We start from the raw sequence: 23,616 nt of genomic DNA on the forward strand, positions 1-23,616 counted from the left end.
TCAGTTCATTCCAGACAGCAAATTTAGTGGAAGGTATAACTGGCTTGTCATCACACTACATTATTCCTGGCGGTTCATGCAAAGTTCACAGACAAGCTTCAAATGGACATTGCTTTTTTTACTTCCCTTAACAACATTCCCGCTACTACCACCAAACTTCAGTAAATGACTTGAAATGCTGTAGGACATTACTTCCATCGGTGCACAAAAAAGCACAGAAAGAGAAACATTATCCCTTTTCCCAGGCACCTTGTAGGTATGTAAGACTGAGATCCCAAAGTTTCCTAATACTCGCCATTTTTGCTCTTTCTTTCTCTTATTTTCCTTTTAGACAATTTAATCTGAAACTTCATTTTTTTCCACTGACAGAGAATACTTTCTCATAATTTTTTGCTAGTTAGCTCGCCTTCAGTGATTTTAGAACACAATGAAGACAAATCAGTGAGAAGCATTGGCATGCCAGCTTCATAGAATCATAGAACCAACTAGGTTGGAAAAGACCTTTAAGATCATTAATTCCAATCTTTATCCCAGCCATCCAGCCAGTTTCCAACCCAGCAAAGAATGCACCTATCCAGGCCATGAGCAGACAGTTTCTCCAGGAGAATGCTGTGGGAGATGGTGTCAAATGCCTTACTAAAGTCCAAATAGACAATATCCACATGTTCTCCCTCATCGGCCAAGCAAGTCACCTTGTTGTAGAAGATCAGGGTGGTCAAGCAGGACCTGCCCTTCATGAACCTGTGCTGACTGGGCCTGATCCCTGGTTTTTCCCTCTCATGCTTCCTCCTGTCTCCTCCTCCCATCCCCATATTTTTAAAGGAGTGGAAATTCAAATTGTTTTTCTTCATTCTTTCTTTTTTATAATTGATTTGTTATTTGGGGAAATTGATTGCCTCATGTGCATCCCAGGGATGAATTGATACATTTCTTGTCTGATTCGCAATGTCTTGCTTTCCATTAGTTACTGTATTCGCGTAGAACAGTTTGCATGTTTTTCAAGAGAGAAAAAGACATAAGCTGATATCCTGGCAACACTAGTGGCAAAAGAAACCAAAACCCTGTTTTAAACAGCATAGCTTTTACCCAGGTATTTTAGACTGTTTCAATAGTATAGGGTACAGACCCTAAAAGTACAGGCTTGCAGGCAGACTGCTGATCACAAGAATGTGGGTCCGCTGGAAATTATATTACTGGACCTTCTTACACTGCTGAGTGACATGAGAGAGCATGAGAGTGCAGAATGCTGTGTCTGTGAAACAACACAAGCAGCTCTGCGGAAATAAGAAAAGAGGATTTTGTAGGCTTGTGATGCCTTATGTAGGTTTCCAGGAGAACAGAGCCAGACAGTGGGCTTACTGTATTTGACCTTAAGAAACTTCTTGCCATGAGCCATGTGCCCTGGTTGGACCTGCTGTTGCAGCATCCTGTCAGTTATGTTTGTTGCTTTGGAGTGGCTTTTGGAGAGATCCTTTAGCTCCCTACGTGAGAAAAAAAATTTGCACAGCAGTTTGATTTGATTTGGTGAATGAATTAAATGGAAATTAAGGGAAGAGTCTTCTTTGTGAGCATGCCTGCTTGCTTTGGGTTCCCCATTATGCTGAGCTCCTGTTAAGGACCGAAAGGTGGGGAGAGTGATTTTGCAACCCAAAATGCGCAAGCTTCTGGATGGTCGCTGCATGTTATTCATTCATGGCATCAAAATTGCAAAGAAGTATTTGTGAGCTGCACATGGTATTTATTCCACATGGCAGAGATTTAGACAACTTAGAATGTACCATTAATTAACAAGTATTTCTAAATGCTTTTCTGAAGGTGTCATCAAAAGGTTTCCTTACTTGTTTTTACCTATTTTTATCCTCAAGCTGGTGTAAATCTGTAATAGCATCATAAAAACAAGAGGTTTATTCCAGGTTTAAAATTAAGCAACTTATGCAACTTTAGCTCTGCTCTCTTAACAAAGTTTGAGCTTCCTGGCACATTTTTCTGAAGGTCTCTTTACATTATTCCTGGATGTCTCACTCCTCAGTTGCTAGATTAATACTGCCTAGGTTTCTTGCAGAAGTCTCCCCTGCTTCCAGAGACTTCTGGTGAGTAAAAGCTGTGTACAGAGGCCATGTGCCTACGATGTGCCTAAGAAGCTCAGTACCAGAACCTTAGGTTCTGTCTAACCAATTTACGTACTACCATGGTATGTTTAATTTGCCTTTTCCTCACATCAATAATGGGTCTAATTGAAAAAACTGGAAGAACTACATATAATCTAACTACCAGTGCCAGTGTTTTAAGGAAATCAGAGATGCTGCACAGTTATGCAAGTACCACCTGTGTTAGTGGTGCACCTCTGTTACGGATGTGTACAGAAACAAACATTACTCAGGTGCAGCATCTGTACCAATTGATCACTATGCTATCAGAATTAATCACCTGGTATTCAGCTCAGAGAATATAATTTACATCTTAATGTATGACACTTATTCCAGCACATCCATGCACTCCTAAAAATGATGCTGTTCACTCTGGTTTTAAAGTGTGTATCTGTTCTTAATAGGCAGATCCTAGCAGTTCCCATTCCTAGCAAATTCACAGCTATGTGGGATAGCTGCTTCTACTAAGTTACATCCTTTCAAAGACAAACTCATAGAGGACTGTATAATAAAATAGATTTTTGTCCATGAAGTTGCATGTCTTAAATCCTCCCTCACTTTCACAAGAAAAAGGGATTTTTGAGGCTCTTTCAGCACTCTGCAAAAAACAACCCGGTGAAGATAAGTAAGTAAAGTTTGGCAGTGTCCAAGATTGGCAGGCCTTCACCAAGATGGCCCAGCAGTGTTGCAGGTGCATTGGCTAACAGTGTAGAGAAGCTTGTGTGAGAACTACACTGAATCATAGCACGTGCTCTCGGTTCCTTGCTGAAGCCAGTGCTTGGTTAGCCCTGCTGCTGTGAACGAAGCCCTGCTTTATGCAGAGTCTGGTCTGTGTCCACAGGGCTGGCAGAAAGATCCAGGCCAGGTGCACCAACTGGAAGATGAGAATTGCATTAATTTGAAAAGAAAAAAACGTGGGATTCAACTTTATGTCCTGTATAATTGCAGAGCTAGCAGGATTTTATAATATGGACTAAGCCTTAGTCATTAGCATAGGGCAATCACCTTTGCTGTTTAAAAATAAAATAATAACAATATAAAAGGTATTGCACATTCACACATGAAAATTTCAGGCTTTTCAGAGAAATTTCGTAGGGATTCTTTATTATCTGGCTAATTACATATTTACATGTGATGGCACTAGCAGAGCCATTGCATTCTGTTGGGTAAATAATATGCATTTTAAAACCCATTTATAAATATGTATTTGATGGACCAGAATGTTGTTTTTTTTTTTAAGTCGTTCTCATCCACAGAGTAAATAATATATGGATTGCTTTTAAAAATAAATATGTATTTCTCCAAGAGACATTTCTGGCAATTGGGTAAATAATATGCATTTTTCAGATACTAAAAAAATGCATACAAATGTATAGAAATCTGGCCTAAATATGTATCTTCCTGAGAGATCAAGATGAATCAAAAGGTGTCAGGCGTAGCTTTGAAATTTCGGTTTGTATTGTCAGTCTGTGTCACAATCTAGAGTTAATTAAATGTGGTTTATGCGTTTTCATACAGTATAATATCTATGTCTGTTTACAGTTTTATAACACTAGTGCTCTTGACCCTCTTACTCAGTGTTACAAAGTCAGCACTATGTGGTTAAGATCCTGGTTTTACTTTGTGTTCATCTTAATACAATGCAGAATGCATTTATTGTGTGGGCATAGAACTGCATTGGCAGAGATACGTGGTAAAAACCTGGTCACCTTGGTAGAAATGATCTCAGACTCTGCTGTACTGCTCAACTTAAACTTCTCCTTCATACTTAGCAGGCAAAGTAGGAAAGAACATGAAACCGTTCCATATGTAGGCTTGATTCAGAGCCCATCGATGTGAGCAGGACTCTTTCCACTAGCCTCAGAGGGCTTTAGTTCAAGCCACAAGTAAAGATCTGCCATAATCCATTGGGACAGCCCAACACTAGAAGCTGAAGGCTAAGTCTCTTTCTTGACTCTGACACTGACTTACCATATGACCTTGGGCAAATCATTTAACTTCCTTATGTTGAAACTGTGATTTATACCTCCAATTTTGAGAGTCCTTTGAGCGCTATAGATATAAAACATTAAATATGATTCACAGCATGCTAGGATTGAAAGATGTGAGCACAATGCATCACCTGTTTATTTCTTTTATATACTATAGGCTAGAACTTATCCATCCTTTTCTAAACATTTTAGCCAGTTTATCCCTTCATCCCTTTCATATACTTCTCAAGAATGTTGAATATACTTTCTAGACTTTTGTTTTGTTTTGTTTTGTGAAAATATTCATTGTTTTCAAAAACCACATGGATAAGATAGCACCGCAGCCCTCTGAATTAATATATATAAACATCCATAGATTTCACAGGAACACTGTGAGATGGGGTGTGGATTTAGTGACTCCAGCAGTGGAGTCAGTGGTAGATCTGGGAGACTAAATTGTCTTTCTTGTATTCTTCCTCTAAACATGTACCTCATGCTTCATCTATACCTCTGCCATTATCTATGATACACTTAGGAAAACTGCTGATGATAGCTGTTTGACAAGGGTGTATTTGGCAAGTGCCAGCTCTTAAAGGATGTGTGCCCTGTGCTGTCAGGATAACTAAGTCGGATCTGTTGTCAGTCTAATTGTTATGTTGATACTGGAGGAATCAAAATATAAATACATACTGAAAATGTTTCAACTGGAATTCTATTACAAAGCTAATCACAGCAGCAGTGAATTATTGTAAAAGAGCTTTTGGAGCACTTCTCATAGGTGTTCTTGCACAAACATCACTGAGTTAGTGATGATTTGGTCTTGATAACCAGCATTGCCTGAGAGCCCAGCAAACATGATCTTTTGACAGAACATACAAGGAAATTCTCATCTCCTTCCTTCTTAGATCTCTGATCTAGCAGATAAAAGTCCATAAGGAAAGCCATAATAAGTGTTTGGTCACCACCAAGAAGGATCAGCAAGAAGCAGGCATTTGAAAGCAAATCATGGGACAAGAAGAAAGAAATAAAAGATGATCCAGGAGTATTAGCACATTGCAGTTTTGTTTCAGACCTCTAGTGGCACATCCACAAAAAGCACAACCGTGCTTTCTGTGTAGTTTCTAAAACTACAGACAAATGTGTCCAAATACCAGATGGTAGAGCCCAGCACTTTAGGGTTGTAAGAATGTAGAACATAGGGTGAAGAATGCAAAATAAAGCCCAGCTCTCACATCATAAAGTAAAGCTTTCCAGAGCAGCGCGAGCTATATAGTGATAAATTAGTGCACAAATTAAGGACGGGGCATCACTGGTGATGCTTTAAATTTGCCTACTGATGCCCAGAAGGAATAAGAAGTTCTGGCAGGAGAAGAGTGCAAAGAAAGGGAAGGCTGAAAGCAGGGATAAGAGAAATGTGGTTACATGAAGTATCTCTGAGCATACCTAATGCCTCTGTTGTAAAGCCCGTAAGTAACTGAGACAATACCTTGTGCCCGCCTGGTCATTATCAATCACCAGTTTGCTAAGACAGCAGTGGGAGTAACTCATCATATTGAACATATAGGAAGAGAACAAGGTGGTGATATTGAATATAACCTAGGGAAGGGTATTTGGGCATTGAAAGATGGGAGACTTGAAATAAAATGTGAAGGTTCTGAGGGATAAGATGGCACAATTGTAAAGGAGTTTGGGTCTTGGTGACTCTGTGGCCATATTGAATGACTGTTAAATTCTCTGTAGAATTAAAAGAGATAGGAGCATCCATACATTTTGTTATGAATTGATCTTTTTTGTCAGTGATCTGAATAAGATTGTACTATAGTTTTTAATTTAACAGATTAAGAAGCACAATTAAAATATCATGAAAAAGATCATAATCTAAAGCTCTGGGGATTTTTTGCTTATCCCTGTTGAGCTGATAACAAGAGCTGGTGTATGTAACAGCTACCTCCAATACTGTAAATTTACTCTAGTTTGTGGGCTGGAGTGTTAATAAATACCTTGTAGTATTCCTGAGGGAGAAGCTTTCCATCTAATTAATAAAACTGGGAAGAATACCCAGGACACTGAACCATATCTTTCTTATTAGTGTTGCCTTATACAAAGGAGAATCCCTGAATCTCAGCACATTAGTAAATGTCATACTCCTGGGTTGCACAGAGACCTCTTGAAAAACTGCTGATTTGCTGTGGGGAAAAAAATCACCGTAGGCTACAGAAGCAATTCAGCTAGGGAATACCAAGTGTAGAAAATTGGTGTAAAGCATGGCATGCATTATAGCAGCTGAGATTTGTGCCACATTTTGTGAAACTTGGAAGACAAAACATACAGTTACACTCTCATTTCCCTTTTGTTCTTGGTCTGTATGTATGCTAATATCTTCCTCTTGTGTCTGAGTATGGTCTTATTGTAGCTAGGTTATTTTAGAGGCTTAGCAAAAAATCTCCTTTACATGCTCTCTAAAACAGAGGCTTCTTAAAAACACTTTACATGTAAACTGCATGTAACTGTTCATTAAAAGGGCGGTGGAAGCATTCCTTGAAGAAGGAAAATGTTTTAAGACCAGTAGTGAAATGAAAGTCTTTCAGCTGATTTCCATATTAGGCAACAATAAACTTCATCCTACTGTGCCTGAGCCAGTTCTGTTTTAAGGCAGTTTACAGCACAAATTAACAGCCTAACTTTTGGACTAGCACAATAATTCTTTGCTGTACTTTATTAAAATCACAGGGGTAATCTTCCAATGTGGAATACCGATGCACATTCTCTGACAGACTGGACACTTACGAAACGGAGTAAAAACTCCTGCATTTCTTTTGTAGAATACAAATTGTAGGGTGGTATATGTGTGTTTTCTCATTATTATCATAACTTTTATTAGCAAGTAGCAAACTGGTATCACTGCCTCTGATAGAAAGAGAAATAAGATCTTTGCATTTACTTCTTACTTGAAGTTCCTGCTCTAAAAAATGCTCCTGCTGATTGTATTGTATCTGCTTTTCACCCTACTGATATGAGTGAATGGGAACATAAAAAGTAGAGCTACGGAGTTTATCCGTGAGGTTGATGCAAATTTGGCTAAATAAGTCAACTGAATAGGAAGTGGAGGAGATAAAAGACCTGCTAGGTATTTTGTGTGCACCCAGTCTTCTAAAGTTTCATAGTCTGTACTTTAGATGAGGTCTTCACGGAATTCTGGCAACTTATTAGAGCTTAAGAAGGCAATTTAAAATGCTGTGCAGGGATAAGAGTCTAGCAGTGCCTGTAGAGTCAGGTATTTTAGATCTTCTAATCTACTTAAACTTTCTGATTGGGGTTTGTTTTGTTGGGTTTTTTTTTTCTCATTAAGAACGTTTACGATGCTTCCACATAACGCTGCAAGGAATAGATCAATTCACACCATGTACAGTGAATACCTGCCATACATGCAGTTTCAGTAAAGCATGTTAACAGCAGATACTGGTCCTTAAAAGACAAAATCCAAGCATCCTCAGCATTATGCTGAAAGAACCTGAATCAGGCATTCCTTTGCCTGTCTGCAGTTACGGCTTTGTTGACCAGTGACCCATTGTGACTGTTCCTTGTTTGAGGAAATACTTCTCTGATCTGACCTGGGTGATTACATTATTATTTTGTCTTTCAGCAAGACAGTACTTTATATTAAAAAAAAATAATCTTTAATAAGCAAAGAATGCAAACTGATGAGCAGGTGATCCTTGTTCATTTTGGTAGCTTCTAGAATACCCTGAGTTTTCTTAGTATGAATGCATGTGCACACAGGCTTATGCAAACACACACTTAACACCTGTCTGCTTTTGTGTCTATAACACCGTGGCTCTTTTGTATCTGCTATTTTAGTCTTTCTAAGGTAGCAGCTCCAGTGTGAGAGCTCAGTTGCTGTGATTTTGAAACTCTTTGTGTGAGGCACATCTCTCTCCCTGAGCTCATCTGTTCTGAACTCCAATTGTAGGAGCAGGCACCAGACACCTCAAAGAAAGTCCAAATTCTGAGGCTTCAGATTTTAGGAAAGTAAGAACTCAATACTATAGGTCAGCAACATGTACTCTGGCATCTTTAGCAGTGATTAGTTTCAGGGGGAGAGACATGGACCCCATAGTAGGTATGAAGCCTCAGAAAAACTTTTTGTGGTTCCTTATGCTTAGAGATTAGGCTAATAAGGGAAAAGAAACATCCTTGTCCTTGTAATTTGGATTTGCAGTATTACTTCTCCTGGAGCTATTCTGGCTGTCTGTGTAAGCATCAGCTCCCTCTCTGAGGTCTTGGTTTCGGTGACATCCTTTGGCAAGGAGTTCCTCAGTCCATTTACTCTGTAAATGAAGTTTCCCTTCTGTCCTTCCAGTTGGAATTTCCTGTGTTTTCACTGTAAGGGTGCTTGGTCTGTGTTATGAGACAGGGAGAATAAAAACTTTAGACCTATTTTTAATACTATTTGTATATATATACTTGTACTGCATTCTCTTGTACGACACTGTTTGGAGGAAAACAATTCCTGCTTTCTGAGTCTGTTTTCATAAGCTTTCTCCCAGGTACACCGTTCTACTTTACCTTTTCTGAGCCTCCTCTAAATCTGTCATATTTTCTTTGGAATGGCTGAGCCATCGTGTCATTAATCCTGGGAATCAGAGAGTACTGTTGGTATTTTTTCTTTTAACTTTTCTTGTCTCCTGAGGCACTTTTAGCCTCAGCCATGGGCTTGGCATCAGCTTCACAACTAGTCTTGGGCTACCAGGAGGGGTACTAATACATGCAGTTTCCAAGCTAATGTTTTCGCATTCTTCCCTGGACTCTTTTAGAGTTGGTCGGGATGATGCAACTCTCCATCTCTTTTTTCTCACCTAGACATCATTTAGTCAGTCTTGGCTCACTCTGGAGGGACTAGCAGTACATACTTGAAAGGCCTTCTGTCTTAAATTAAAGAGGGCATTGAGGGAGGTCAGCACCATAAAGTATATTTTAGTGAAGCAAGTACCAAGGGCATATATAATTTCCTAGTTTATTTAACTTGCTTTGAATTTTTAGAAGTATTTTCATTTTCAAACTGAAAATAAAATAATGTAGGACAATGTTGCATGCAATTGCGTCTCCGGTGCTGCCTTCAGTGAAAGCCTATCATCTAACTTCACCTCTGTGCGCTGCTTGGGATAATGCATTTTAGAAATCAGTGATGTTCTGCTTTTTTCTGTTTCAGAAGCAAGTAACCTGGATTCACTTTTAAGAATATTATTTGCAAACTTGTTGAGTAGGATGTATCCATTTGGAGAATGAGTTGATTTGTCCATATAAATCCCCTCTGTCAAATTTAATAGATGGGTAGTGACCCCTTGCCTTCAATAGAAAAATGCATAGTCCTTAAAAAAAAGGTAATTAAATAATTTATTTTTTCTTGCTTTTGAGAAATATGTGAGGGTTTTACATCTTTAAGAAACTGAACAAATTCCAAACTGAGTAAGAGAGACAGAGAGGTGGTTGCCTTTCTGCAAGCCGCCAGCTTTCCTAAGTGTCTCATCCTCTCCTCTCTGTCATCCTGAGGCAATGTGCCTGCATTTGTGTGTAGATTTATAGTTTATCTTTATCTATGGCTTCATCTGTAGGTAGCTATTATAGCTACCTTGCCTCGATATTGTTTGGGCCTGATAGATCTGTCTGTAGTTCATCAAAGGGGAGCTGAGTGGCTAAAAGCCATTGGGTCCAGCTGAGGATGAAATACGAGCCATCAGCCTTGGTAATGGCTGTAAAATTTCATAATTACACGGCCTTTATTACATTGCATAATGATCCTGAAGCAGTATGGAACAATTAATTAAGATTTTCAACCGTGGCTCTTTCAGAAATTAAAAGGTGCTAGTGGCTGAGAAATGGGGAAGTGTCTTGTCCTAAAAGCATTAGGGATGCTTAAGAAGTGCTTCCTGGGTACTTAAAGAGAGGAGAAAAAAAAAAGGCGGGGGGGGGGGAGAGAGTAAAAGAAGTGAAATAAAAAGAGAAGAAAAAGATCAACTAGTTAAGCAGCTAATGTCAGAGTAACGTTTTTGTACTTTGCCACTAATTCTTAATGTCAAAGCTGGTTCTAAACTCCTGCAGTAGTCACTGTCATAAAGCTGTCCCTTTTCTGGTCTGTAAAAATGTTCATGCTTTTTTTTCCCCCAGTTTTGTTCTGACTGTTTTTCACATTTGTAGAAGTTGAGCTCTGCATGTTATTAAATAAATGCATACCATGACTGAAGAGGAGGGTCACTTAGCTACGTACTGGGGTGTACTGAGCAAGGATTTTCTCTTACGCACTTTCTTGTGTCTGAGCCCATTGAAATTCTTGGAAGGTCTTGGCAGCTTGACAGACATCCCCAAGGAAGACTCTTTTTTTTTTTCTTTACTGTTTTGATATTTCTCTTCTTTCCTTTTCTTCTTTGTAAATGCAGCACATGAGATGTAATAGAATATTTTCCATGAGGTTGACCTCAGACCTGATCAGAAGTAATTAGATTCCTAAGGTGCTGCAGAGGTGTCTCACAGGTTTCTGATGTACACACTGAAAAAGTGTTTCTGTATGTGCAAGGAATATGCAGGGAGAAACAGGAGGCCTGAACTGGTGCATGTGCGCATTACCTGTTGTGATTGATCACTGGGTGTAATTCTGAAGGCCAGCGAATTGTGATCCATATGGGGTGTGGAGTACTCATTGTGCCAGTAACAGTAAAATTGATAAAAAGATGGTAAAAATAACCCCAGTGTTCTACATTTAGCATCAAAACTTACAAGTCATACAGGAAGGAATTTCCTTTTCACTACATACCTCCCTCAAACTATTTTGATTCATACAAATTCTTAGATGGGAGGAGCACTGAGTATTGTTGGTTTTAAATTGACTGGTCGTCATGTAAGGTCCTATCACTGTTAAGTATTTTATGAGAAGCCAAGGTTTCTCTGAGGCACCTCTAATAATAAACTTTCCGCGGCAAATCTAGAAGGGATTATGTGTTTCAAGGAGGAGCTGGCTGCTTGAAGTCAATTCTCTTGTTGAGTCATTTATTCCCTTAATAGGAATTTTCTGATCTGCTGTCATTCTTGTTCACACACTGGGTGTCACTGCCTCTAAAACACTTGTCATTCTTTAATGGAAACAAAATAGTCATTGCAGTCAGAGCCGCAATGTCATTCCACTACCCCTTGCTGCGTCGGCAATAGTGAAAATGACAGAGCGGCTCTCAGTAGGGGTAATTAAAATGTAAATATTGATATTTTATTATTTGAAATTACTTTCCAGTGCGGCATTTAATATCTCTCCATCTGTGCGGCTCTGTTTAGCGGTCACTTTAGTGCAGCTCTGGGATGCCAAGCGGCGGCTTGATCCCCGTTATGTCAAAATGCTTGTTGCTGCTTAATTTTGATATCTAATTAAGTGGAAAAGTACAGTCCACACTGTAATCCATGGCATCTTAACCAGCTGCTTGGGTATATTTAGAATTAATCTCCACTATGGAATCATCCTAATGTATGCAATTAAGAGTCTGCCGATGGCTAATTAGGTGTATTAGAATCAGGCAGCTTCCTTTTTTTCTTTCTTTCTTTCTTTTTTCTCTCTCTTTTTTTTTTTCTCTCCTGTGTGTGGAGTGTTGTAGACTTAAGACACAGCCTCCAGAGATGATCTTAATGGTACATACACACTCAACTAGGCAAACTTGGAATTTCACATTCATGTAGGAGAGTATGTGTGACTCTTCCCACATAACCAGGGAGACTGTAGGCATCAGCGGAATTTGTTGGCATCTGCAGCACATTAAGAACATCAGCTAACCAGTAGAAAAGTTGGAACGATTGGGAAGAAGGAGGAAGGTGTGCAGGACAGTGTTGTTTACCTGCCTGGCAGAGAGCAAAAGAGTATATATACCCAAAATGTTGCAAATGTTGTTTTTCTTTGGCTATGGAAAGAGATTTTAGCTAGCTCAGCAAACGCAGGGTTAACACAGATACAGTGATTGTCTCGTAAGCATGGTTGTCTCCATATGCTAATACATTCCAGTATTGGATTCATATTATTAACATGATTGGGGAATTCCTGGAAATCTGACTTTGCCTGATGGAAAGATGGAGGGAGCAGGGATTGCCATAGTTCTCCGTGAGGAAATGACTGGTGGCTTTCCCAGGAGAGCAAAAGGCAAACAGCAGTGACCCAGCTCTGAGGAAAAGCACTCTCAAAGCATACCCATAGAGCTTATTAATAAAAGGCAGCATGTATTGAATACAAGAAATCCCTTCTTTCTGGGAGAAAAAAAAAACAAAAAACAAACAAACAAACAAAACAAAACAAAAAACACCCCCAAAAAACAAAACCCAGCCTACTACCTAATAACCCAATAAACTTGGTTTTGAAGCTTAATGTGCACCAGGCTAAAGAAATGGAAGGCTGGATTATCTTGATATACCCAGTCTGTGTGGGCAGGTGTTGGGAGGCTCCGTAGAGAGATTGATGCGAGCAGTACCTGAACTAATGCTGATGGTTGTTATTAGCTCAGTTAGGGCCCTTTCTCAAGTCTGTGTTCTTCTATTTTGTTTAGTTCATTAAAAATTGAAAAGAAAAAAGGGAAGAGGGTGGGCTCCTTTTGTTTAATTATGTGTGACTGTAGTTTCATTTCTGCTAGCTGAACTCTGAAGGATCTAGGTAAGGCATAAAGGCATACAACACACAGGATGTGTGCGTAGAGCACTGGCTGTTCTAAACTGAACTATGTTACCATGTTCTGAATTGGACTTTAAGAGAGATTCAGCAGTATTCAGGGTACTTGTTTCTCATCTGTATAGTTGCCTTACAAATGACAGAATGCAGTTTCTATTTTTTCACCCACAAGTCTGGCTTTAGTGTACCCGTGCTCAAATACATATGTCCACAACATGTTGAAGGAAAATTAATGTGGAATCAGTATTTATGTTGAAGATATGATTGGTCTGTTTTTTTTAGATAGGCTTAGTGAAAGAAAACAATCAGGTTCAGGAATACAGCCTTACTCCATTTTCTCCCATGCAAATATCTGGACACACAGGTGATAAGTCAAAATACGCCAGACATCTTAAAATATGAATTTCATACAATATGCTGAACCCCAGCCACAGGCTTTTCAAGTGTAGGGGCAAAGATGATTTTAGGAGCCCACAATGTCATGTCATTTGCCTCTGCTATCTTCAAGAAAAGGACAAAAAGATCCCCATAGTCTTAACCAAACCTTGTTCAAAGGTTACAATTTAAACAACTGCAAGAGTTAACTTTAAGTAGATAAATCAGATCACATATATATTTCATTGGAAAGACAACCCTTCAGGAATCTTCAAGTTCATATTGCTGACCTTAAGGAAAACTACAGCTACATTGGGCCATATTGGGCTGCTAGTGTGAATTATATAACCTTGTCATTGTCCATATCTAAGAATTCTAAATCTCACTGCAGAGAAGGCAATGCACAAGGAGTGCCAATTGTCTAACATACAGGAGAAAAAACGAAAGCAGTTTACTACTTACCAGGTATTCCTCTGTTCTCAGAACATCTAGTGATAAATCAAAATGTAAGTGCTTGGCCTGGCTTTTTTTTTTAATAGATGGTTGCTATGAGTTTGTGGTAAAGCTATTTAAAGTTGTGGAAGTTCCAGTGGTAAAAGCAGACCAAAGGGAAAATCAAGTATTAATCTGTTATCTATTGTCTTATATTTTCCTTTTTCTCTGTGGATTCTGGAATAATAAGTGAAAATTAATGGAGTTAAAGAGTACAGTGCCTCAAGCCTTATGTTTCCAGAAATGCCATGATAAAGTACTCCATTCACAGAGGTCTAATCAAATCTGTTGTGAAGCAAAGGTGACTTACCAGGTTTTATAACTTTAATATTTTACTGCAGAGTATTAGCAACTGAAGGTGGTTATGTGAAGTCAGGCAGACATTCTTAATCAGTCACATTGTCCAGCTCCTTTCCATTACTGTTGCTGAAGAAGCAGCTCACAAGAACTTGTACTGTGGCTAGAAATAAGAAATGTAAAAGCAGCTGCTTAGAAACATTTGCGTGGTTAGAGAGGGGTGTCTCTGATTTAAGTCCTGAAATCAATTTGAACTATAGAGAATTACATCGCACTATATGCCCTGGAAAGAAATGGCAAACTTAAATTGCTCCTGTTTAGTGTTACCATGTAAGGTTTCACAGGGTAAAAGACAAACCAGAAATATTTCCAAGTAGTATTTAAATTACATTAACACCTTTTTGTATAGCTCGAGTGAAAGGTCATGCTAGACAAGCAGCATCTTCACTGTTTGTAAATGTCTAATTTGCTGCTTTTAAATTGCTGTGAACTTCACTTACTTAGCCCTGCTGAATGAATCCAGTGTTGCAAATATTTCTGACAAGGGAATATTTGCTTAGTGAGAATCCATTGTTCATAATGGATTGAGAGAGACGTGCAGTGTGAATGCATTTTTATTGCCGTGCCATCTCTCTGCTGTTGTTTCAGTGAGATGAAAGTAGCATTGTGATAAAAGCCCTGGGTTTCTTAGTGCTCAGTGTGGCATTTCCCATCTTACTGGTAGGTGTTACTGAAAAAGTGCTTATCATAGACATTTTTTCATGGTATAAAATATGGGGGAAAATATGTATATTTTATAAGGACCTGGACAAGCAAGAATTAGAAATACAAACACACTTAAATAAAACCCAAGGAAGTGCACAGGCTTGGCTGAAGACATCCCAGTACTCTCCAAAAGCATTTTGCTTTTTATATTTGAGTCAGAGCAATTCTTGGGCACCTCTGTGTATGCAAGTCAGATCGTACATCTCCCCCAGCCACACAGCTAACAGATGGCAGTCACAACTCGTAGCACAGAGAGCGCTGCTCACAACAGAGCTCTGCTGTAGGGGCAGAAGGAGATGCTGTGTAGCAAAGCATTGCTCAGGAAAGGCAGCAGTTTTACCTTGCAGAAGTTGTTGGATGAAACTGATTTCTAAACAGAACTTTAATTGTAGCGCATCAGTTCTAAATAGCTTGGAAGCTGAATCCCACAAATGGCATCAGTTGAGCCTTTGGCTGTGTTTCTCGTCAGTTGTAGTTTATGCTTTTAGAACTTGATTTGTGGTTTTCAAGTTGGGGCAAATACCTGTGCTTTTTTGTTTTGTGACCTGACCTTTCAATTGAAAATTCTTAATTATACTTAAATTTCAGCTTGTGCAGTTATTAGCCCTTTGACCAGAGGCTCTATGAGCAAATGGGTATTAAAAAAACAGGGAAAAAGGAGAAGGAAAAGAAAAGATTGAAATAATGGATTCACCCTGGCATAATAAGTTGCACCTGTTTCTGTTCCAGCTTTCACCAAATTTCATCCATGATCTCTGAAATATGTTTGGTGATTAGTGAGAGCACTCTCCTTGTTTAATGGTTTTCATAACCAGTGAAATGTCTGTGGATCTTGATAGTTGGTTTAGACTATTGAGTATTTTGAAATGCAATTAAATCTGTTTTTTTTCTTGGATTAAGATCATGAAAAGGATCTGTTAGATCTATGTGGGAGACTCAGCTCTAAATGTAGGCTAAAAAAAAAGGAATCATGACATCCTCTTCCTTGGATACCTGAGAATAATAGTAAGGGGCGGACAGGCTTTCCTTCAGCAAATACCATGATCATGTCTAGAAAATGCTACATAGCCTCAGCAGGAATTTAACTGGCCTCTGTTGACATCCCTGAAAGCCAGACAAAGTTGTACAGTGCATCCAGGAAGCACTGAGTGTGTGCCAGGAAGGGAGAGGAGGGCAAAGTGACAGGTTTACATCTGAGAGGTCACTGGACTGAATCTGATCTTGACATGAAGTTTCTTTACATTCACTTCTGCGAAGCCAAAATAAGCCTTTGGCCCAGTGTAATTTGACCATGAGGCCACGCAGTCTTTAAATATAAAGGGCTGAAAGAAAATTTTTTTAAAGGGTGTTTCCAATACCAGTTTGTTCTTTTGATAGTGGTGACTGTACATTGTGTCTGAAATAAGGAAACTGTGCTTGAAACTTCAGTATCCATAAAACATTTAGAAGAAAGTTAATCTATCAAAATTAAGTGTAAATAATTTAAAAACCCAACTCTGATATTTCAACTGTGTAAATATATTGAATCCGCAACACACTGGTGAACATGTCATTTTCAAGCACAGCTTTGATTATAAAAAATGTAAATGAAGATATTTGAAGTGCCAGCCAGGGCAGGCGAGAGGAATATTTCACTCCTAAAGCTAACAATCACAAAAACAACTGGTAAAATAAAAGGGAGGTGATTATCAGAATTATCAGAAAAAGCGAGCATCTCCCAGATTTGCCAGCAATTTCATACCTGGTTTGATTAAATATTTGGATTTCTAAACACATAACAAAGGAGGGGAAGTTCCTTCTCTTCAAAGTGAAATAAACCAGGATTCAAGTCTGAGTAGCCTGCTTTAGACATCACATCAGATTTTTAAGGCTGAAAATAATGGTAGGGTAAGTCCAGCCACTGTATTATTTGGTTTCATTTTGTCCAATAGTTCTCAGAGTGCTGTGTGCAAGGCACAGATCTTGCTTTGGCACTTGACCATCTGCAGCTGCTTCACTGTAGCCCCTAGTGAGTTAGTGGCCATGAAGTCCATCTTAATGAAGTAGAGGAAAGGGTCTTCAAGAATATAAAAGATTTCCCCTGCTTAGCATGGAGCTGTGTGCGATGTGAAATAGAGAGCAAGTGGTGCATGTGCTGACACTTGAAAAGATCTGTGGTTTAAGCAGCCCTGTTTAAGAGACTGTGAACTGTGTTTGGAGCTGGCTTGGTGCGCTGCAGAGTGCGGTCAACTCCCCGCCTAGAATAAAAATGATAAGGCCTTTTTACCTATTTATTTCTGCTTCCTTTGAGCTTTGGGTTTACTGGTATGCAAAGGAAAAAAAAATCAAGCATACGTTCGGTTGCTCAATCAACCTTTTCTCAATCCACACACCGTGATCTCAGCGAGTCATTACGGCATAATTACAATTTGAGTGTGGTACGCTGTTTGTAGAAAAGTATCTATTTTTAGCTGAGGATATGGTACAGACCCTGACAGGAGGAGAAAGAGGGGGAAAAGAAAAAAAAAAAAGAAGAAAAACTGTAAACCAGCAAATCAATGCTATTGTTAACTGATATTACGAGACACCCTGTAGATTTATGATGCTTGCGTTCAGCCACATAAAACCCGCACTGAAAAGAATGCCTACCAGGGGTTAAATTCATATGCCTGTGCTGCAGCCTATTTCTGTCAACACTCAGCTCAGGAAATAAACATTTATGCTTTCTGAAATGAAAGTGTATTTTTGAAGTCTAGCCGTCAGATATTTTTTGCCCTTCACACTTTCAAATGCTTAGCCTTTTTTGTAAGTTGACTGCAAAGTGCATCAGTTTGCTAGGCACAAGAAAAAAGGGAATAAAATCTTGACAAGTGCCCATGGCATCATTGTCAAGCACACGAGTGTCTAGTAGAAGATGGCAGGAGGGTTGGCACAAAACATGCTTCCTTCAAGCTTCTTACCTCAGGGGTACCTGACTCTTGAGAAGCCTTTCAATCCTTCCAAATTACGTTACTGCAAACTGTCATCTGGTTTATTAGGAGCATGCCGCATCGCAGATAAACATGCTATTTAACTGCAGGTCAAGGTACACAGTCATCCTGCTAGCAAATGCCTGAGATATGTTAAATGGCATTGACTTGGGGAGGGAGATGGAAGGACATCAAAGTTGTCACCAATATGGTACATGCTAAAGGGGGAAAAGGTGCACAACATTGTATTTATTTAAAAAGCCATTTTGCAGTTCTACATTTAAAACAATGACCTGCAAGACTCTTAAGGACCCACACAATGCACCACGAAGTTCAAAACCACACCATCACGCATCATCTTGAGGCAGTTTGGAATGAACTTACAGCTGAGACTGGGGAGGCTAACACCCATCCAGAAAGCTGGAACTGTATTTCATCGGATTTGGAGACTTCTTTAAAAAAAGTTGCATTTTAAAATAGCAGATGTGCACTTGACACAGAGCAAGGTTGATCTAAAGGATTCATATAACAAAAGCTTTCAGAATCAGAGCCCAGTTTGGCATGAAGTAAGTATAACCTGCCCCAAACAATTAAAAATAAATCTCTATATGTAAATACGTATGCCTCTGTAATTTATTCTTTTAACTGTCGTTTGCTGAACAGCTATTAGAAAGGCATTGGTGTGATACAAGAGACATGCTGAATGCTTTTGCATTTTCTGAAAAATCAAAACAGAAACAGATTAATTACAGCTTTATGCAATTTTAATACCCATGAGGGATACCTTTAAAACTTAAAACATGCTTTCACTGAGCAGGCTTTCAAGGGAAAGTTACTTTGATGAGGAAGAGAATAATCATGTTTATTTGATTTATTATTGGACAGCAGAACAGTGCGGTTTATATTTGCAAGCTTTTCTGCAACGCAAAAAATATCCTTCTGATTTTCTTACGTGTCTTATAAAAACAATTAGTATATTTACTGCACCAGAATGCAGATTATTCAAGAGTGCAGTGCCATAAATTATAGGCAACCTCCCATTTGTCCCCTCTCAGGACATACGTAATTTCCTTTGACTGTGGCTCACAATAAGTGCTATTGAAAACCAGCATTATTTATTAAAATAAAAAGCAAAACAACAAACCTGTATTAAAATAGATAAAGAAGTTGGGAGTTTTCAGGGAAAAGAATAAGAGTAGAGGGAAATTGCAGGCTAAACTTTTTCTTAATCAAACTGATTTTATTGCCTTTTGCTTAATTAAACTCCTCAGAAGTGTGTGAAACATTGTTATACCTGAAAAATTGTTAATTTGTAAATCACAGGGACAAAAGGGCTCCACTGCAACTTTAAAGTTTCTATGCACGTAAATGTCAATAGAGTGCCTTCTCCATCATCAGCACTAAATTCACATTGATGCCTCTTTTCTTCTCTGTATTGATCCTTCCATGAGAACGTAGATTTGTATCTGTTAATTAATGCGTCCTGAAACAGCGTTTGTATTAATCAGGCAGATAAGAAAAATTGGATGCCTGCACCCTCATGACAACCGTAAAAGTGCTGGCCCTGATAAAATCGTGGATGGACCTCAATAAAAAAGTTCCTCCTTCCACTCAATAAACTAATCATCCTGCTTTTAATTATTCGGCAGAAAGATGTGTGGAGATTGGAGAATGTGTAAATCTATTTACTAACAGCAGTGTCTGGGAGGGAGAATGGGGCTGTCACAGGACGGTGCTGCAGGCTACATTCCCTGTCCATCTGCTACCGCAGAAAAACTGGTTCTTGAAAGACACAACAGAAATGTTGAAGCTAATTGAAATCATGAATTCCTCCCTATAACCTTTCAAATGATTATTTCTTTGCCATTTCCCTCTTATTTATTTTAATCGCAGATGTGTTATTTCCCATTGTCACCTCTTCAAGGCTTTCCTGTTGTTGGCTCAGTTTTTGTTAGGGTTTGTGGGTTGTTGGTTGTTTTTTTTTAAGGCAGAGAGCTACAGTTCTATCGCAAGACTCAAAAGACAGTAAGAGAAAATGAAAACAAATAAGGAGGGGAGAGAAAAATGAGAGAGCATGCAGCCAGTTTTATGTTTCATTTTTTATGGATGCCTGGTGGTTTGGATGTGGGGTTTTCTTTTTTATTGTATTAGTTTTGCTGCTTAGTGCTTATAGAGAAAATCTTGTTTGGAGTTGATGCCTTGCAGATCTGCTGGTTTATGATATATTCCTGCTTGACTGCAACTCTCAGCTTTCAAAACAGAAAAATACATTTAAGTGTAATTGAACACCAAAAAGAATGTTCTTACAGCAGGAACCCTGTCAAAGGACATGTAAGCAGCTCCATAAACAACTAAATGAAAGCCTCAGACATGTCTTAAGACCCTTTAAGAAAAGCTTGACTAATCCCCTTTGATGATTTTATTAAGTACTTGTGGATGATGGTGCCAACTGGCAAACTACTGCATTTCACCAGCAGTCCGGGAAAATCGCTTCCTCTCCCATACTGTTTTGTAGCTCCTAATGTGATTGGGATATTAGCAGTTTGATATAATAAATTAACAGGTTCTGTAAACAAGGGTCTGAAAAGGTAAGACAGTAAAGATGTTTGCCCTTAGTGATCCTATTAGGAGAGACAGCGGGAAGAAAAAAGAGAAAAAAGCAGGAGTTAAATTCATTAAGAGGCATTTATTCAAGTTTTGGTTGCCCTCAGAAAAAGGATGGTGTGACTGCTGTTCAGTTGGCACTTTAATATGCCCCCCTGTTATTCCAACTAGCCTAGGAGAGGCAGGAGCCACTACAGAAGTAATTAGCATCTTTTCTGAAAAGGGTGGGTGTTACTTCTCTTTTCCCTGAGGCTAAAGTTCAAAGAGAGTTTTCCTCTTTGTGATAATCACCTTAATTCTCTTAAAACACCAAATCTTCCATTTTAAAAAAGTGTTGGTTTTTTTGGTTTTGGTGTTTTTTTTTTTTCCTCCTAAATTATCTTTCTTGCATATTATGGTAAGGATGAACAAAAGCCATCAGATGCACCACCTCAGGTTTTAGAAGTAAGCATGAGTATTTCAGAACAAAGAAGACATCATACAAATCACAGTGTCACTGCAAGACTCCACAAGTTAATATGATTCTTACAGAAAGAGCCTGCAAATTCCAGCTTGTTTATAACTTTGTGTGTTGATTAGAAAAAGTTTGCTTTTATATTGATTTTACTTTCTTGGAGTAGGTTGGGGAGGAGAAGTACAAAATCATGTTTTATAACATTGTAAATAAAAATAAATCAAAAAGAGGAGCAGATTTCTGACAAATCTAAATGTGCTGAATATTTTTCCTGTTTTTCTTTTCTTCCTATTCAGGATTCTCCACTTTGTCTCTAGCTGACCAGATGAGCCTTCTGCAGAGTGCTTGGATGGAGATTTTGATTCTTGGTGTTGTATACCGGTCACTTTCTTTCGAGGATGAGCTTGTATATGCTGAAGATTATATTATGGATGAAGACCAGTCCAAATTGGCAGGCCTTCTTGACCTTAACAATGCCATACTGCAGCTGGTGAAGAAATACAAGAGCATGAAGCTGGAGAAAGAAGAGTTTGTCACCCTCAAAGCTATAGCACTTGCTAATTCAGGTTGGCAGAGTGGCATGATGGTTGCTACAATTTTATTATGTCACTTTTCTTCATAATATTTTCTGCATGCTTGTTTTTTAAACATGGGGTTAGAATAAGAAATTGCTAATCAGACCTTAGTCTAAAAGGCGACAAATGCAGCACTTCAAAGTAAGAACTTTCTAATTGTGAAATACTTTCCTAAGGGAGTGGAGAATATTGCACTGTATGATTTGGAGAGTATTTTACAGGCAAAGATCCCTCAAATTAATATAGATGTGTTCTCCTATATCCACTCCATAATCCAGACAAGTCTAATCATTGCAATTAAAGCAAACAGAAAGGAGACATGAATATATGCTGTATACGTTCTCTTTGAAGGCAGCTACTGATCTATCTGATAGGGTGAATTCAGGGTATGGGAGAAGGGAGGAAATTCTTTAATCTCACAAGGACCACACCTTACCTCCACATTCATGAGAATGCTTCTGCAAAAAATCATTACCTGTGTGGTGAGGGTTAAAAATTTCAGAAAAAGTCTTTTTTTCCCTACATTTGAATTTAAAAGTGCTGAAGCAGGGAATACTGTCAGATACCTAAAAAATCGTTGGTGCTTTGTTGTTTTTCCTTTTGTGTCTCCTTAATGCTTTGTTATGGTCTTAAGTCCCTTTTAGAATTTGCATAAAGTTCACGATAGATCCCTCTTTAATGACATGCCGATCATTAGATACCTGTGTGTCAATAACATGCTCTGATGCTATGTTCCATTGACAGTCACACCGTGCCCCTCCATCTGCTTTTGTTTTGACCCTATCTTTGAACTTTATCTTGGTTGCTGGCCAGTAGTTTTCCCTTTAATTACAAGAAGGAAACTGTCAATAAAATCTGTTAAATGGGATGCAATGAGTGGCTTGAATGGGCGGATGGCTATTTGTTCAAATTCTGCAGCATTCAAGGTATTGACAGTTTGTTTTCTGGGGCCATATGTGACGATCAATCTCAGGCTGGGCTCAGCCGCGCTGAAAAATGAAAAACCAGATTGCTTTTGCTTACTTGTGGATGACGACTTGTGATTTGGCGCGGTCCGAGTGAGATGAGACCTTCTGCCCAAATTGCCCTCTTGAGAGCCAGGACGTGTGACTGTTTTTAGAAATAATTTTTTAATTGATTTTGTAATTAACAGTTCATCTACAATATCGATGCCTGGATCCTCAGATTGATAGGAGGGAAATTGTTTTCAACAATGAAGTTGTACTTTCCTAGTCATCTTTGTAAGGCGATTTAGCATTTTTAATTGGAAATATCATTTGGAAACATGCAAAGCCAAAATGCTTATTAGTTTCTTTGTCAAATATTCTCCACCTCACTAACTCTGCCCCTAGTTTTAGAATATTAACTTATTTCCAGAATAAACTAAGTGCTGAAATGCCTCAAAGATCAAAATTATTCTTAATTGAAGATTTATTTATCATTTTTGGCCATTGTAAAATAGACGCTTGAGGATGTTTTGCAGCCACAAGGATTTTTTTGCAGAACTGGTCATGCTTAATGAACAGAAAGTTATTTGGAATTATGAGTTTTTATTTATTTTGGCTGTGTAATTCAAAGATTGAATTAGAAATATTTCTATAGTTCACTTGATAAAAAGGACAACGGGCTAGAATATAGAGATACGGTGTTAAATACCACTCGATCCACCCCACAAGGAAAAGAGATGTTCACTGTTTAAGTAACAATAAAAGATACTGCTGCCAGGAAAAGTTTAGTCATACATTGTGCACGGAGTGTATCAAAATCATCTAGCTTCATTAACTTCACTGGGAATTACAACCAGGATGCTGTCAGAGATAAATACAATTCAGCACACTAAAATTCAGGGCACATTTAAATGAAAACATTTCCTTCCCTCATCTTAAAATAAAGAAAATTGCTGTTTTTAAGTGAAACCATTGCAAGGGGTAGTTCAAAAGCAGCCCAGCCATTTGAATTTCCTTTCAGCAGAATGTTTTCACTGCTGACGTTCAACATTTCAACTTCAGGTTGTATATGAGGCAGGTACCAAAATTCTATCAGCTGTAGCTGCGCTAATCTGTAGGTGTAAAATAGCACCTGCAGAATTACAGCCCATCAATGAATAGCAGAACCCTAGTGGTTTAATTTACAAATGCCACTAAAATGAAAGTAACATTGAGATCAAAGAAGATTAGAGTTTTTGTTTTTTTTTAATGGAAAAAAAACAGAAATAGCTTATTTTGACATAACTATGAACTTGGTTAATGTAAATACAGCTATATAAAAAAAATAAAATGCCATTATATAATGGCATTTTA

The 23,616-nt window shown here is 38.5% G+C and overlaps 1 protein-coding gene across 25 annotated transcripts in view; it reads left to right on the plus strand.

Moving 5' to 3' along the window:
- The window catches only part of ESRRG (estrogen related receptor gamma), a 402,312-nt gene that overhangs the window by 366,473 nt on the left and 12,223 nt on the right, over positions 1 to 23,616 (plus strand). For all 25 annotated transcript variants that reach the window (XM_057406441.1, XM_057406448.1, XM_057406457.1 and 22 more), the window contains one exon: positions 21,038 to 21,307. In XM_057406441.1, coding sequence (XP_057262424.1) covers positions 21,038 to 21,307 — 270 coding nt within the window. The remainder of the gene's footprint in view (positions 1 to 21,037; positions 21,308 to 23,616) is intronic.

This window comes from Pezoporus wallicus, unplaced genomic scaffold, assembly GCF_028554395.1.
Source record: "Pezoporus wallicus isolate ANWC-B61680 ecotype Strahan unplaced genomic scaffold, APGP_CSIRO_Pwel_v1 scaffold_2617, whole genome shotgun sequence".
Classification (NCBI taxonomy): Eukaryota; Metazoa; Chordata; class Aves; order Psittaciformes; family Psittacidae; genus Pezoporus; species Pezoporus wallicus.